This window comes from Calonectris borealis, chromosome 9 (genome assembly GCF_964195595.1).
Source record: "Calonectris borealis chromosome 9, bCalBor7.hap1.2, whole genome shotgun sequence".
NCBI lineage: Eukaryota > Metazoa > Chordata > Aves > Procellariiformes > Procellariidae > Calonectris > Calonectris borealis.
The window spans coordinates 15,820,551-15,838,338 of record NC_134320.1 but is presented as its reverse complement, the minus strand read 5'-3'; the positions used below and the strand labels follow the sequence as shown (position 1 = coordinate 15,838,338).

The 17,788-nt window shown below is 41.9% G+C and overlaps 1 protein-coding gene across 1 annotated transcript in view; it reads right to left on the bottom strand.

Moving 5' to 3' along the window:
* LOC142085895 (putative cation-transporting ATPase 13A4) overlaps positions 1–17,788 on the bottom strand; it is a 41,835-nt gene that overhangs the window by 11,113 nt on the left and 12,934 nt on the right. The window contains exons 4-20 of the mRNA XM_075158423.1: positions 17,433–17,503; positions 17,260–17,340; positions 16,314–16,383; positions 15,346–15,480; positions 14,853–14,925; positions 14,079–14,210; positions 12,699–12,869; positions 12,107–12,264; positions 8,722–8,910; positions 8,343–8,404; positions 7,496–7,646; positions 6,020–6,106; positions 5,162–5,315; positions 4,476–4,587; positions 2,540–2,664; positions 1,399–1,562; positions 225–347 (exon numbers count right to left, since the gene is read on the bottom strand). Coding sequence (XP_075014524.1) covers positions 225–347; positions 1,399–1,562; positions 2,540–2,664; positions 4,476–4,587; positions 5,162–5,315; positions 6,020–6,106; positions 7,496–7,646; positions 8,343–8,404; positions 8,722–8,910; positions 12,107–12,264; positions 12,699–12,869; positions 14,079–14,210; positions 14,853–14,925; positions 15,346–15,480; positions 16,314–16,383; positions 17,260–17,340; positions 17,433–17,503 — 2,058 coding nt within the window. The remainder of the gene's footprint in view (positions 1–224; positions 348–1,398; positions 1,563–2,539; positions 2,665–4,475; positions 4,588–5,161; positions 5,316–6,019; positions 6,107–7,495; positions 7,647–8,342; positions 8,405–8,721; positions 8,911–12,106; positions 12,265–12,698; positions 12,870–14,078; positions 14,211–14,852; positions 14,926–15,345; positions 15,481–16,313; positions 16,384–17,259; positions 17,341–17,432; positions 17,504–17,788) is intronic.

The following is a 17,788-nucleotide window of genomic DNA, read 5'->3' as shown; positions in this document are numbered from 1 at the left end:
GCACTAAAAGGCAGGTCTGTTCCTCTCACGTGCAGAAAAAATCCAGGGATTTTCAGATTCTTCCCCATACGTTAATATCAGAGATTCATCCAGCCCAAAAGTATTTCAGGGTTAGAATTGTTCCCAGAAGATGTCCTGGTACAGGCCTCTTCAGCTAATTTTATCAGAACAATCCCAATCTACTGAATGGCAAGCCTACTCCAGTTAAATAATCCAGATCTTACCTTTGGAAGTAAATGCCTGAACTGCTGTGCTACAATTTGGTAAGATTTTCCACTCATGGCAAAGTGATACTGGCCTGATCCCAATCCCAGCCTGATTCTTCGTTCAGTCTGACTGTCATCCTCCTATACAACAAGACAGAATGAGTGCTGCTCCCAAGCCCTCAAAAGCTACTATGTGCATTTACAGAAGCACTACTACAGACAAAGAAAAGGACATACCATGGGGAGGGCACTTGTGAAGATGCTGGGAGACCTGGGTTCAAGGCCCATTGCCTTTGCCTGGATTTGTAAAGGGATTTAGGCATATAATGCCATTAATTTCAGTGTGAACTGGGTGCTTCATATGTCTTAAAAGCTGGCCGTCAGCATTGCCACATTTGATAGAATTTATGCAACAGTACCAATCTGGTGGGCTGCACTGTGGGAGGGGCTAGAGAAAGCATATGGGCACCATAGCTAGGCATGCCTTTTGGCAGTGAAATAGAGTGAAGATGCTGCTCGGGCTGAGCTTTGGTGGAAAGAAGCCCCTCAACAGCCCCTGCAGAGATTCCCTACCATTTGCCTGACTCTAATACTTCTCAGAGAAGGGTCAGCGCCTTCAGACATACTCTTCAAGGAGAGAGTAACTGGTCTTTGTCTCAGTTTCTTTGTGGAGATGCTTGATGAAATATAATTTCTTAGCATAGGTAGCCTACATTTCACTGTGTATATGCAATTTCTCCACAGTTAATCTGTGTTTTAATTCTGCAGGTATGGGGAAGTGCTCACTCTCCACCTGCTTGAAGAAGGCAGTGCAGTTCCACAGATTTTAAGGCCACATCTATACTATCAAATTTACCTTGCAGAGAAAGGAAACATGCTTTAAACTGGCATCAGCTAAGCATGAGAGGTAGAGACAAATCTTTCTTTGATTTCTGCAAAGCTGTTCTCAAACCTAGCTAGGCAGTTAGCAAAATCATGTTCACAAGATAATATGCTAGGAAGGAAGATCTAGAGGAGTATATTTTTATAAAGATCCCTTCTTTTTAAACGCTTCTAGCACATAACATTTTGACATGCAGATGATGGTGAATGACCGGTCTCTGTTATACTAGCATAATGCCACTGCATTATTTAAAGCATTCCAACTTTGTTTGTTTTTCTGCTGCAAAACACCTGCTTCTCATATGCTCACCAGGCTTCCGTAATCTTCAGTTTTGTTTTCTTCCAGTGGTTTCCAGGTTACAGATGCTGAAAAAGATCCAGGTATTTTGTTTGCTTCCACAAGAATCACTCTGTTTGTTGGAGAAATCATCCCAGCATTTTTGGCAACGGTTACAGCTGTCTGAATGTTGTCACCTAGAAAAATCAAGGGGAGTATTATCTAAAAATTTCTGCAATGAAGAATTGTTTATGGAGGAAACATTAGCCTTTTCCTCAATTCCTAGTTTTCCAACATATCCGGAAGAATCAGTAAGATTTCAGTGTCTGTGCCTACGAAAGTTTTTGATAAAGATCAAAACTTTGCAGACGAGGTCTGTCTCAATAATTAAATGAAATATTTGCGTTTTCATCTGGAGGTGAATTATTTTCATCTTCAGCTTGAAGAAATCCAAATGGGGAACATGCTCCTAGATTATGTGTTTTAGACAAAAAACAATAAGTGATTCACTGCTAAGTTGCTGCTAGTATCACTGATTCTCTTCAATTGCCCTATGGCTTTGGTGTAGAATGTGTGCTGAAAGGGCTGAAGCCCAAGAAGACAAGATCTGTGTGACTCCTGGAAAAATATCTTTGGACCATGGAAAAACTGGGGGTTATCCTATCCAAATCCAAACCAGCCCTTCAAGAAAAAAATGGGATAAATAGGGACTGGTAAGCATGAGTTACCAGATGTCATAAGGTTCAGTGATTTGTCCTGGCAGTCACGCTCCATCTCTGCTCATCTATGACAACAGGATTTCATGAGGCCTTATAAAGGGGATCTTGCATGACATGTCTTTGTGCGTGTCATCTGATAACCTTACCAGGAGAACAAATGGACTCCCTAGAAAGCATCAGAGGAACAGGAAGGCTCTGATCTGTGGTGAAAATGGGACAGATTAAGAGTTAGGTATCTGACACAGCCTGGTAAAGTTGTCAGGGACATAAGCCTGCATGCTTCACCTCACGTCATTATTACAACACTTCTTCTTGGACTATAATTGTCTGAAAGATACAAATGTCTGTGCCTTTCTACCAGTGGTGGTGACAAAGCAGCAGGCTGTTCACTCAAACATCGTTGAATTCCCTGTCTGGGCCAGTGGCCACATAAATAATCCACCCGTTTTAGATACCTGTCACCATAACACTCCTGATACGGGCAGCACTGAGCTCTTCCAGGACAGGCTTTGTCTCCCTTTTTAATCGATTCTCCATTATCAGCAGACCCAGGAATGTCAGATCAGATTCTACCTCCTCCCTAAGAGTGAAGAACAGACAGACAGATTTAATTTTTCTTTTTGCCTTTGGCCTGGTATTGCATTGAATTTGCTGATAGCCAGTTATAAGTGTTAACCATCCCACCTAACTCAAAAGAATTATAGTAACTTGTTAGTTTTCAGCAGTCCCATGCTGTCTGTCTTTTGTGGTGCTATTTCAACACCAGCAGGGCTTACTTCCCACTGGCAGGAAGTGGTGCTGGTTGTGTATAGAGGATCTTCACTTGATTTTTCGTCCTTCTATTCTCTTCTTCCCTTGTTCTGAAGAATGAGTTCAGTACATAGTCAGCTTCCAGTTCACGTTTGCTTAATTACCAAATCAAAAAAGAGCCAATTTCGACCTACCTGCTCCACATACCAACATGAAGTCTGATGGATAAGTTGGACTGTTTTCCATGCATGCACCATCCTTAGCCAGCATGAAAAAGCACCCCGAATTTCCTGCAGGATTCCCAAACTGTGGTGATCTGATTTGGAAAGTTCATGCACACTAGTCCTTCTCATTTGAGGACTGTGCAACAAAGAAACGCACCTTAGTAAATGTATCTGCTGCTCTTGACAGTAGGACCTGAGCAAACAGCATGTGGGAACTCCAAATCCGTTCTCTCTTACTCTTTTCTTTACACCTGTGCTATTGCCTGTTTTACAGCAGAACACATGCAGTTGAGAACAGAATTTGGTAAATAATCCCATCCCTGAGTCATAAACTAGAGAGGGAGACAGGTTGACTCTGAAGAGTCTGAAAAAAATAAAAGCTTTCAAACACTTATGTTAGCCACTGTAGTAAGGAGGAGGTGATGCCAAACAGCTGCCTGGCAGTCAGAGTAGCTGAGTCAGGTGGTGCCTGAACAGTCACTGCTTTCACAGCAGATCTTGTGTTTGACCTCCAGTTTTCTTTTTTCTCCTGGCAATATATATAACTGCACACACAACTGCAAAATCTGAGCCATATCGCACACATTTGCTCATTGGGTTGGACAGGTCTGTTATGACACCTGTCACAAGAATTAAACAAACCACTTGCACTTTGCCTCAGCGTCATTGGCCCTTTCAGCAGAGCAAAAAGCCCTGTGAAAGAGCAAGTGAGCCCCATCTGGATTAGGGCCTACAACAGTAACTGCAAAAGTTTCAGAAGTGATGCTTCTGGAGTATCACAGGCAAAAGCTAGAGGGATTTGGGTAAAAGCATATGGATTCATGTGTAAGTGTTCTTGTGTGAGGCTTGTGGAAAACTAATACCATGAGCATAGCAGAAGAGTTTGCTGGCTTCTCTAGAAACTAAAGCAAGCTAAAGCTAGAAAGCTAAAGGATTGGACCAAGACAGCAGTAGAAGATAGTCTGCTGACTTTGACTGGGCTAGAGAACAGGTGGTGTAATGGGGGTCATCCGCTGCCTTTGCTTAATCAAGGAGCAAAAATAACAAACAAAAAAAAAAGAGACTTCTCTCCAGCTGAAAGCCTGGATAAATCTGCAAGAAGATTGGTAGAAATGATGGACTGAGGGAGGGGTGTAGTAGACTTCAGAGTGTACTAGAGTTATACTTCTCATGTCGATCCACTGTTAAGAAATGTGTAAGGATTCTGGGCATGTGCTATAAGCATGGCATAGTGAAGTGCCCTCTACCCATTCTCAGAAAGCCCTAGATCCAGATTTAAATCACATTCCCTCTGGCCTAAATCTAACAAAACTCTGTACTACAGCCCTGCTCTTGGCAGGTGTGTTGTGGTAATGGTACTATGTGAGGCACCACTAGCCCATGGCTGAATGTGGCTGATAAGCAGTCTGTGGCTTACCTGGTTAGATCAGTAGATTGCTTCCCTGCCTGTAGAGATTTACATGCCAGTCCAATGACCCTAAAGCCCTGCGCTGTGTAGAGTAGAAGCTTGCTTTCAAAGTTCGATGGAACTGTGCAAAAGAGGAAAAGACAGTTCATCAGACTGCTTTCTAATAAAAGGAAGACTTGGAGTAGGGAAGGTTGCTGTCCCAGAGGGCAGGTACACCTAGAATCTACCAATAGGCCAAGGACATCAAGGAAAGCTGCTAACTGAACTTTGCTTAATAAGAAAATCATTGCCCCTCCTCTGTCACTTTGCACTTAGGATCCTAAGCTATTCTGCAAAGACTTACCTTCTTCCACTTTGTCATGAGGGAGCTGTACCCTTCTAGCTGCCCTCCCAAGGCTTGGAGAAAAAAGAAAACTTTTTTTGGTGTATATACTTTTTCAAATATCTTTTCTGGCAGAGACCGTACACCTTGTACAAGAGTTGGTATTTGCTTTTATCTCTTAGCAGTCCTTTGCTGAGAAGGGTTGTATGAGAGCCTAGCCTTAGACTTGGAGCTCAACAGAAAGACTGTAACTTTTCAGGCTGAAGTATAAAGTCTTAGACCCAGAAATCTCATTTGGACCTTCCACTTCATTGCACCATCAAAAGTCACTTATACATATACGTTTCTAGAAGCATTTACAAATGTTAGTTACCTGTTTCTGCTCTACATAACATGGCTACCATTTCTGGAGCCCCTTTTGTGAAGACCTGTTGCTCCCCACCGATTTCCTGAGCAATGACAGACATTCTCTGCAAGGCTGAAGAAAATGGAAACTGATGTAAAATGGTAACTCCTTCCACTGGGACCTAGGAGAAAAGCAAGTGGATTAGATACTGAAGCAAGGATTTTAAACTCAGGCCAAATGATTTTAGGTCTGTCCTTTGGGCCATGGTAAAAAGCTAACCATGTATAACAGGCTGATTTGTCACAGTCAGACAGAAAGGACTGGTATATAAAGAGGAGGTGAAATTTGTACAGAAATATTTAGCTTAAGCAGTAGGAAAAGTTCACTGACAGTTTTAGCAGACTATTAATTAGATGTAATTTACTGAAAGGAACTCACTAGTCCTGTTTCTTTAACAAGACTCTGCTAGGTCTTACACTCGTCCTGCAAAGGGAAAATGGATGTCTGAAAGCACCCCCCTTGGTGTATGTCACCAGTAACGCTCTGACGTCAGCAACCAGACTCCACTGCAGTCGCAAGTGCTTTTAGAGATCTTCACCACTCAGCTGAGTTTGGATTGAGTCTCGAGCCACCAGGACAGGCGAATTCCTGAGCTGGACAATCTGTCATCCAGCATCTCCCTGCTTCTGGTATAAGCAGCAAGCTCCCCCAGGCATCTCTTTTTAATCAGAGACTGCAAGGCAATCTCTCTGCAGGCAGTACAAGAAAGACAAAGTGTGGAAGAGCTGTCTTGGACTAGGACAACCAAGTGTTTCTCTACTGAATGGTAACTCTTACACTGACAGTTTAACTTGATCATGAATGTGAATCCTGCAAATAGCTTACACTGCTGGCTTTAGGCCCAGGTCTAACAACTGTGGCACGTGTGGATCCTTGACCTTCAATCTGGTGTCCACTGGAATCATCTATCACCTGTGTATTGAAAGACAAAAATCTTTCAGATTACAGCACTAGTAGAGCTGAAAGGAACCTCAAGGAATCATTTAGAGCTTTTCCTTCTCTCAAAACAAGGTATCTTAGTCATTCCTGAGGGGGGTTTGTCTGATCTCACATTGAAAAGCTCCAGTAATGGAAAACCCACTGCCTCCTTGGCAATCAAATCCAGAGCTTCACCAGCTTCACTAAGATACCGCTGTACTCTTGCACAGCAAATAGATTATGTCCTCTCACTGACAATAAATCTTTTATTCACTACAACCCACTTAAATATGCAAAAATCTTTAGATATAACATAGACCCAATGGGAAAATAATAAATAAGAATTTGTATTAATGTAGAAAGCACCATCCTCTTGTCTTGAAGTACTCCACAAATCAGCTGGGTTTTTAAATCATCACAACATGACTGTGAGGAACAAAAATATTTTACGGTGTCAAAGGGCACACTATTATTCATGTTTCACAGGAATTATTTAACAGGATTATTCCTGTTTCATTTATAACTTTGATGGGTGTCTGCCTAAGGCTGAGATGGCAAGGTGATGCCCCTGGGGAAAAATACCTTCTAACTCCTATCATTACTGGATAGTTTATTCCTTGAAACTTGGGTGTTTTACATATTTTGCAGATACAAAACAGACAGGTGTTAAGTACGGATGTTGTCACCCACATAACTAGCTAATCCTGCCCCTGAATCTCGTATCTTGCATCAGCAATGGCTTGTGGCCATACTTTCCATCAGGTAATTATGGGCTGTTTTCCTCTTACCCATCTCAGATTTGCAGCCTTTTAGTTTTCACAAATGCTCATTCCCACCACCTTCCGCCACCCCCAACTGATCAGAGAGTAAATAACAATACTGATGGCTGTTTATAGGTAATGGGACAGCAACTGAAAGCAGTGCTTTCATGGCTGCGTGGGATTTCAAATCTGAAGATGGTAGAAATACCTCCACATTGACAGAGCTCTAACAAAGGTCAGAATCTTATACCTAGTTCAAAGCTCGCAGAAGTCTGTTACACGCTCTGTAAAAGCAGTCTTAATCTGCATATAAGTCACATCTGGCACTTCCTGTTACCTGGCAGCAGCCACAGTCAGAGCTGATAACCCAGTGGGGTTTGCATGATATCCACCACTTCCAGTCAAATGAGCTAAGTACTCAAAGTACCTCTAGGTGAAAGCTCTAGGCAAAAACAAGGAACATTTCTCCAAAAGCCTGAGCATTTGGTATCTCTTCTGGGTTTTAGCTGTTTTACTTCTGGGGGAAGTGGCTATTTGCATGGGAGGGCTTGGGACATTTTTCCTTTGAGAGAACACCAAAACCCCCCACCACTATTTGCATAACAACAAAGCACAGCTTTACCCAGTGAGTGGCCTCAAACATTTTCACATCCAGTGGGTCTCCTTGGATCTTGCCCTCCCAAACAATTAGTGAATGACAAACCGCCATTGCTCTGAACACTGGGCCCCAAGGCAGGCTGTGGTCTGCAGGGAAGCTGTGAATGTCCTGGAAGCTAACGCAAAAGAGAACATAAAAATTATCATCAGAGAACACCAAACAACATATGACTAACAGAAAAAAAAAATCCCAAGTAAGGGGGCTGTTAAAGTCCTATCCTGTGGTCAGACCACAAGCGTGTTTCTGGGGACTTGTCCTCCCCCATGAGCTATTTCTCACGCACCTGTTAAAGGCTGGGATACCCATGCTCAGAATAGGTGTATTCTGCATAGTTAAGCAGTCCATTGGGATGGACAGAGGTGCAGATTATTATAAAATATCTTCCTTGCGGCTTGTGTAATGACCCTTGAGCATGCACATTTCTGGAAATGTAAATGGGCAAAAATGGGCACTGAAAAAACTAAGCAGCAATCTCGTGGGTAACAGTGACTTCGTGTCATAAAGGGTTGGAGCACTGCTGCAACTTTGAGATCTGACCTAGCATGTCTACTGCAGACTACCCTGCCTGGGCATGCTGTGCCAAATCCTGATAACAGTGGCTGCATCTTTTCATGTGGAGCAGGACCCCTGGGATGAGGCAACAAACTCATTTTCCAGAGGCGATAGAAATAATATTGGAAATCTAAACAGGGGAAACTTCAAACTGCTGTTTGACATTAATTGTCTTTCAGATTTGTTCATATGTCTAGGAGGAGAATCCAGTCACTATCCCACCAAATTTAAATGCCATAGGTGTGTCAAGGAGCCTTACCAGTTTCTTTCAGAGGGCAACAAGCCCCAAAGATCCAGGCCATCTTCTGTTAAGGTGCCAGTCTGAGTTAAAATGTACATTTAAATTAATTTCCCACATGAAAGCTCCAAGAGGAATAAAAAGCAAGACTTATTTTAAGAAGTTACTGTCTGTAAAATGCCAGCACAGTGCAGAGCAAAAATGCTACCAGCCAATTCCTAGATTCCAAGAAAAACAAGAATTCGCAACAGTGTCTGTTCAGACAGCACAAACTTAAGTATGCAAGACTGGTCAGTGTGTTTCTAAAATACAATGGACATGCTTGATCAAAACCCATATTCTCCCACCCCTAAGATGGCTCCCATTACTAGTAAGAGAGTAACCACCACACAGCAATTACTTTGTCAAAGCAGATGAGGTTCAGCTGTCCACATATGTTGATCCTCTGTGGGCTGATGCAGAAGATGCCCTTTTTCTTCAGCCTCCGCTGGGTATAAATGATCCCTGTTGTCAAGGCAGCTGGCAGAGCTGGGGGGACAGCAATAGTGATAACATCCAAAGCCTTTTTCACCACTTCTCCTGCCTCCTCCTGACATAAAACCAAAGGCAGTAATCAGCAAGAGGGTGGCAAGGAGTGCTGCTTGGATTGTCTTGAGGGTAGCCCTCTTCATCCCTCCTCCCCTCCACTGCACGTGCTTCAAGCTGTGCTGTTTCTGCCCATGGTCCATCTCCCTAAGAAATTAATTGCTTCGATTTAACCAAAGGCTTTAAGCTACACCACTGCTAAAGAGCAGCCCCCAGGCCTGCCTTCATTCTCCATGCCAACAAACCTGCCAGGTAGAGCTCACAGTCTCCTCCAAAGTACATGAGTTCAAACATGCCAGCTAGGTTATTGCACCCTCAGTCAAGCCCAGTTTCCCATGATACAGCTCACAGGAATCTGCCATTTATATGGGCATTCATCCAACTGCCTAAAGGCATAGCTCTGGACTCCATGTTAGGATGACAGGTGAGACATATGGGATGGTGCTGAAAAGGAGGGCAGAATGCATGAGCTAATGATTTCTTCTGACCTTATGTTCTAGAAGTTGTGAAAGGAAATTGCTTTTACCTGCAGGAAGAGACATGAAGTAAAAGTTACATTTCTAAAAGCAATCTCTAATTTGGGAGCTTAGAGGTCGGTGTAAAACTGACTGCCAGTATGCTGAATGTCGGCACTGTTATTCTTGGCAGTTGATATCCCTGCTAAAGGATTGAATGAATTTCAAATTGGGGTCCCAGAACTGAGACACTGCAAACTAAAGCCAATTTATATTACTGCTTCTGAGCTTGGGACTTTGACCGTAAATCATGTTGCACCTGATGGGCTGAATTTCCATCATGTTCTCATTCTCCCTTCATTGATATTGTTTCAGACCACAGAAGGCACCAGTTTGATAATATTTTGTATCTACTTTATGTTAGAATGAAGCACCACCTTTAGATAAACACTCACAGAAGAGAAAGGATTTAGTATATCATGTGAGTGAATCTTACACCAGCCTGACAAGACACTTTCAGCTGCTATGATAACATCAGCATGTATTTTACATGTATATTACAAGGTGGAAGTTAAAAAAAAAAGGAAAAACTGCAAAGCAGACACCAGGATATGTTCTTAAACACACTTTCTTCGATATCCCGAGGGCAATTAATCCTCTGAGCCAACTGATTGTAGATTATTCCAAAGGAGAAAAATTATTCAAAAGCTGAATTGCAGAATCAACCTTGCAACTCAGGACGTGGACTTTACGTTGGCAGATAATTATCAAGGCATGAAATGATTTCTTGAAAGTTTTTGAAGAAGTTCTAAAGCAATTAGGCTTTAAAAATTGCAAAACTACTGTTTACAGTGTACGACTATTCCTTACATTGACCTTGAGGCATGAGAATGAGTAAACTTCTCAAAAGGCTTTCAAGCGAACCCTCCAGAGATTTAAAGACCAATACGGCAGGAACCTAGGTGCACTAACAGGCCCTAATTACCCTCACCAGCCTCACCTCCACCCACACCCTCTGCTCACGGGTTCAGGAGCTCCATTTAAGCTCAGGTCGGGGCCTTCAGTCCCTGTCTGAGCCATGTTGTAGGTGTACCTGCCTCTAGCACTGTCTCCTGAATGGACATCTTTAGACATGTGTTGCAGCCTTGTCTCTTGCCCTCACCTCCTCCTGCTAATGACTGGTCTGCCCGGATTATTTACCACTTTGCCTTGCTTGGGACTATTGACAGGCCGTTACCAGCACCCAGCTTCCCCACCATGTTCAGATACTCCATTGAGTATCAGTGACTGTGCCCTGGTTGGTGAGGACACTACCGTGTGCTCTGGTCACCCTCGGCTCCTGGCTTGCCTTCGCCTAGGGAAGTCTTAGTTCTACATTGAGAACTTGACTAAAATTATAATACAGAATTAATTGACCCTTGATGTATATGACACATTAGAGAAGAGCTAACGCAGTCTTCACAGAAGGAATTAATACCCCATAAACCTCCTGGAGAACTCTGGCAAAAATCAGTGGAGATGTGGGTGACTCAACTGATACAGGACAGTTGGCTTTGCAAAAGTTGTTTCCCAAAAGCTCTCAAGGATATTAAGCTGACTGATAACTAAGTGAAGGTTATCTCCCTTCCACCCCTGCCCCCTGCAAATGACTACACAAAGATATGAAAAAAAAAGGCAGAAGAAAACGGGGAGTCTTTGTAACATCAGTAAATTTCAGGGATCTGTGCTTACACCTGTACTGTTCAGGACTCTGTAACATGGAAGAAAGTGGCTAAAGGGGTGGCCAATGATCTCTAAATCATGTATAGTACAGAAAACATCACACAGAAAGCAGCTATTTGCTACTCCACTAAAACAAAAATCTACAGTGCCTTCAGTGATTTAGACAGCAGCTTTAAAAACATTTTTACGCAGTACATAATGAAACTGTGGGAATCATTGCCACAGGTGCTGTCAAGTCCAAGCCATAAATTAATTCAGAAATATATTAAACCACACTCTGGAAGATTTTCAGTGGCTATTACAGCTAGATGATCTAGATACAAAAGACAGCTTACTGAACTGTTACATCTTTCTCTTCAAGAAGTTAGAAGACTATACCAGGGAAGTATTGTTCTATACTTGCCCTACTTCCTAACCAGTTTCCACAAGCGTTTGATACCCAGTTACTCTCAGAGGCAATGGATAGATGGGTCTTTGATCTAACCTGAAGTTTTTGGAAAGCTGCTTTTTCACAACGACACATTAGTCTGTGTTCCATTTAATGCACGACTCACTCATGATTTTTCTAGGAATGTACAAAAAGTGCCACAAAAACTCTGTAAAAGCTATTTGCAGAGTGCTAAGGTCTTGGGATCTCCCACTTTCAGAGCTCTAGAAAGCATTATGCTAATTACATGCATTGATAATTACAGGTATCAGCAAGCACAGGGCAGGCAATACACAGAGGCAGTCGGTGTACAGAAGGCTGCTGATAAGGCATACCGTGCTTGCATAGGATTTGCTAAGACCTCAAAAGAAAGGACTATTGGGAAACAGTGGGATTTGGCACCTTGGAATTGAATGTGTGAGAGCTTGTGTACTGTCACAAATTCAATTACATTGTAAAATGGCCTCATATACTAAGGCAAAAAGAAAAGTGACAAGGACCATATTTTTATATATATATATATGTATATGAAGCCACTCAAGTTTCAAGTCTCTTGAAACTGGCTGTGACCATTTCTCCTGCATTTAGTAACTCACCCCATTAAGTGCAAATACACACACTGTGTAGATCATTCCAATGGCTGCAAATGCTATGAGGCACATCAGGAACCGGAGGGCATCTCTGTACAGCTTGAAGTTCATGGGTTTAGGGTAGAGAATGGACCTCACCAGATCCCCTTTGGCTGTATTGAAACCTGGAAAGACAAACTAAAATCATTCCAACTGGAAAACATTTCCAAAAGTTCTCTACAAAGAATGGAAGGCTTTAAAATGACTCATAATTTCTGTAACTTAAGAAAGAAGGCCCAGATCTTTCATTTCAGTGTACGTGACGTACTCTGCAGAATATAGAAAAAAGTTATTTTTGTCTTAAGGAGGAGGATTTTTTCAATGTCTCAGAAGCAAAGCGAAATTCTTCTTTGTAATCATATGCTAGTGGTTTTTGTAAAAGTTATGCCAAGCAAACAGAAACAATACATAATAGCTTAGCCCAGCCCAGGACATTGATTCTCCATCTGACTGTTGTGAATTTGGATTAACGCCTTTAACTTAATGTGACTGGGCACATTAAATCAGACTGTTCCAGTAAGAAAAAGCATGAAAGGAAAAGCAAACTGAAGTGACTGACCAGTCCGCAGCACCACAGCTTTCACTACTCCTCTGTCATCTGCCTTGGTCTGTATGACCTCTGTTCCACAGAAGAGGACATGTTTTTTGTAATCCTCTGCACAGTGCATTCTCCAGGGCTTGAAGTTATCCACTTGGGGTAAGTGGGTCTTTGTTACTGGAATACTTTCCCCTAGGGAAGATTAGCTCAGATAAGGAAAACTGCAGTACAGCTTAAAATAAGTCTGCTGACTTTCAAATAAGTACAGTATCTAGACATCTAGATGGTAAGTTATTTACTAGAGAAACCAGTTTAGAGAAATGTTAGTTTTATATTGTGACATCTTCAGAGTAAGAGTTTGAAGCATAGCAAGCAAACAGACTGCCAGAGAAAAGCTCTCCTTTGCATCAGTACAACAGCTCCGTGTAAGTCTGAGAACTGAGAGCAGTCCAAGGACTCCAAACCCTGGCTGTAGATATAGGCTTGAAAAGAGAATTGAACTGGTATTGCATGACTCCACTTGATGGCCACAAGTTCTTTATCTAGTCTGAACCTCACGTTCAGGTCATTACAGTATCCCCTTAGGCAGATTAAACATGACATTCCCTATTTCCCCTTCCTAGTAAAAAGGAGAGCCTTTAGCTCAGTGCTTGACAGCTGACAAATATCCTATTTATGTCAGAGCAGATACACTACGGTGAAGCAGAAGAAATACTTTCTGGCAGCTGAAGCTTTCTAAATGAAAGGGTTTTCTGGAATTTCTCATTTATATGAAATTTCAGAACTGTGGGTTTCAGTTTGATTCAGACGAAGACCAAATTTAAAGACAAGAAACAGAACTATGAACATCTGCACCAAAAATCCTGCTTTGCACTGAACTCTCCCACCTGGTGTGTCCTCCACTGCTATCACATGAACGTGGGGCTATGTGTCTGGAGGGCTAGACAGACACTCCAGCAGGTTGGAGATGTTGCAGTGATCAGTGATGAGACATTCAGAGTGACTGAGAGAAACCCCTACAGCCTGAGCGGACTCTGGGCTCTGTGTGCGAACAGCTTTGCTCCGTATTTACTGTTTCTTCTCCTGTCCTGCTCACTCCTCTTCACTGTCCACTTTTTCATTTCTAATCAGAGGATCCCTTCCTAAATTCTGCACCCCAGAAAGGAAGAAAAGGATGAACTGCCCTTCCTAAAGTCCATCTTGTCTATTTAGATAAGCTGGAGCTAACTACAATTCAGTCTTTATTATAGCAAACACCCGAAAGAATCCCCTTCTAGGCTAGCTATGAACTATCTCATAATAAGGGTGATACACGATAACACTGTATGTCCTATGTCAATGGCTGAAGCCATACGGCTATGATGATGTTTTGATAGTAAACCTGGGAGGGATGAGCTGTACCTGTCAGCATGCTTTCATTTACAATGCACTGCCCACTGATCAGAATGGCATCACAAGGCAAAAGGGTTTTGCCCTCTTTCAAAACCAGCATATCTCCAGGAACAAGATGGTGTGATTCCAGCTCTTGGCAACCTGTAGGTGACATGTAATACAAACTTTGTGCTTCATATATTTCTCTGCGGTAAGGTGAAAAAATACAAGGAACTACCTGCTGAATAGATTGTTATAATGGCTGATAAATAAAGGACCACAAGTAGGACCTAAGAATACCACCTCCAATATTTAGAAAAGCCTAGGCATCAGTTCAAACTGCAGAATTCCTTCTTATCTCCCCAGGAGCCCAACCAATGGTTATTGTTCCAATAAGCTGACCTAACTGAAGGAGCTTGGATCTACATTTCTTAGTTTGACTCCATCTTTTTTGATTGTGCTCTAAATACCATGGCAATGAACAGACTTTGCGTGGAGCAATTAGATGGACTCACAGCCATTTAATGGCTATGTGTTTGGCTTTGTCAGCACTGCTTTAAGAAAAATGACATCGTTTTCCTGATAATTTTTTGCTAAGGCTGTGCTCAAACAGTTATGAATAAGATTGATGTGCCACAACATACTTCTAGGTCAAATTAACCCAATCTGCAGAAGCTAGTTAATGGAGCTGAGAGACAGAAGAGGAAACTGCTCTAGAAGGAATTTGATACTATACATTCTTGGGTTTGATATAAATTGCAATAGAAATGAAACACATTGAAGAAAGAAGTGTACAGGAGTCACCTTCCTTATTTCTGCAGACAGTGACCATGATGTTGTTATGAGACTCAACCAGTCTGTGCAGTTTAACCGATTGCTATAAATTAAAGGAGAACACACAAAAGTGTTACATCTTACTTACATGATGCAATTCATCCACTAACAATTATTCCCTTTTGTTATTTGTGGTTATGAGAGCCCTCATAAACTGGGGTCTGGCCCTGCCAGAAACTGTACAATCATACAGAGAAAGAAATTCCCCACCCTAATTATGGAGGTGTAACAAAAGGTTACAAAGCGAAGCACTGGAATGGGGAAGGGAGGATATGGGTAAAGAACCACACAGAGATTATGATGACTAGGAGGCCAGGCCATTGCACCTGCTACTACACAATGTCACAAGACTAAACCTCTGAGTAACTCTCATAGCACTGTACGTGTGCATGTTGTTAACATCCTGGCCTTTCCCAGACATTAGAAATAAATCCTTCTTGTGGAAAAAGGTGAGGTGTCTCACCTGTCTAAGATCATATACAGTCAAAAAAATCGAGAGGAGAGACATGATTATGATGGCAGTGGCATACTCCATGTAATCTTCAGCAAACCACAGACACACACTGAACAGCTGGAACACGTAAAATGGATTTAAGACCTGTTTGGAGAGAGAGCAATACTTAAGAGCTGGCCACACTTAAATGGCTCCAGTATACCCAGCCAGTCCATCCTGTTAGAAATGGGCTGGAATAAAAGCTATTGAGTTAAGTGTCGTGTCTCCCAACCCCCTTTCTAATTTTGTTAGCAGTGGCTTCAGTCTAATCAGATTGGACCATCTCCATCTGACAGAAGGGCCAAATAATCTGGACCAATAGGATGTTATTTGGGATATGAATGGCTCAGCCCAAGCCTTGTTTTGCTTGCTTCTTTACAAGAAATGTAACAAAGGTGAGAGAAGAGCAGGTTGTGCCGTGAGGATGGAGCTCACATACCTTAGGCACATCTCCACAAACACTCTGTTTAGGTCACATATAGCCAGTCCCTATCTGAAAAAGATACTGGTGCTTTACATGGTGCTGCGCTCAGAGTCATGAGCTCATTGGATCTCTCTGCAGCTGAAGGCATATACCAGCTACTGCTGTTCACTTAATCTCTGCTGATTAAGAGACAGCCTTTGCCTGGAAGGTTTGATTTCCAGTGCAGCTTGTAACCATTCACTGACCCTTATGAGGCCAACGGAATGAGCTCCCAGGACACAGATATATACAAATACCAAGCAGCCATACAGGCATGGCGATAGAGGATAAGGAACAATGGAGAATAAATGAATTTATGGTGATTTCACGGAACACCTTTAAACACAATTTGAAAAAGGAGTGTGCTTGATGAGTGAGTACTGGGAAGCTAATTCAGACATAGACTCCATTATATTCTATATGCACACTCTGCCTCCCCAAGTAGCCTAGAATAAAAGCAACAGAAATGCTTAACCTCTTTGATGAGTAGTTTCCAAATAGGGATCACTGGAACATCAATAGTGTTTGGCCCACATATAACTCTCCTGTATGGGATAAAGATACATCACTTACATATAAAATAGTGACAATGTAGCTCACTCAAGAAGCTGCAGCTTTCAATAGTCCTGAGAGCTTGTATTGATCCCAGTTTAAAGGCTGTGAGGACGTTTCTCCAAGAAAAAGATAAAAAATTAAATGCCCTACAGTGCTTATGTCAGAAAAGAAGACAGTACCAGTGAAATCTACTTAAACAGACAAGAGGTGTAACACAGCCTTTTAGGCAAGCATTTCCATCAGGCAAAAAATCCTTTGAAACATCATAAACAAAGGAATTCTGCACCTAAAACTAAATGATCTAAAACCAAATAATTTTGCATAAAGTTAAGGGTGATTTGAATATAAGATTCAACATGAGCTAAGGTTAGGAGATGGATTTTCAGTATTCAATCAACTGAAGATGATTTCTGTATTAGCAGCTTCAGGAATATCTATTCTGTAAATTGTCTAATGATACAGTAGTTTGTGAGAATGAATTCAATGACCAGAACTAATTGATTTAGAAGTTCAATACAATTACATGGAGCCCCACTGAAGAAGCACACACACAACTTATCTGCGCTGTCTCATGGACACTTTCTCTTACTCCAAATAAGAACTGCTTAGAGTTAGTTACAGGACATAGTTATTTCCTGATTGAGAACAATAACAGTGATGAATACTGAGACATTTCAAAAACTTTGACAAGGAATACACAACATTCTCTAGCCCTTTCCATTCAATTTTTCATGCATGGCCATTTCATCTAAAATTATGTGCATATTAATGGATACACAAGAAACTCAAGGGAAGTGCACCAACAGGAGAGAATTTACATCTCTTTGAAATCCATATGTTGAATATTTGTGTTTTAAAATGTGTACCTGACATTCTGTTCATTGCAGGTGAGACCAGAACCAAATTTGGCATGTATAGCTGAGCAAGTGTGGTGGTCTTCTAGGGCTCTAAAATATAAAGGGAGTGTTTTCCTTAGGACATTATTCACAAAGAAGTTTGACTTCCTCAGAGACTTGTGTAACCAGGGCATTGAACTCACCCAACTTTCTGGAACTGTTTTGCATAGATATTCCAGACATAGCGGATTTTTTGTACTTGGATAATTTTCACCTGCAAAACAAAAAAAAGGGACAACAATATATGCAACACAGCAAACAAAAATACTCCCAGGCCCGCTCACAGATCTCAGCTAGGCATCCTCACTGGGGTCAAGCACAGATAAAGCAAATTATATGGGGGGCAGGGACGGAGAGAAGACAGGATTGCATATACTAACACCCTAGTTATGTTATAGAGTGGGATCGCCAACTCAGTGCAGGTTCCAGTAAGTTTTACATATCTTTAGGTCAAGCAAGTACAAAGCAGCATTCTTCTCTCCCCATTTTGTGAAGCAAG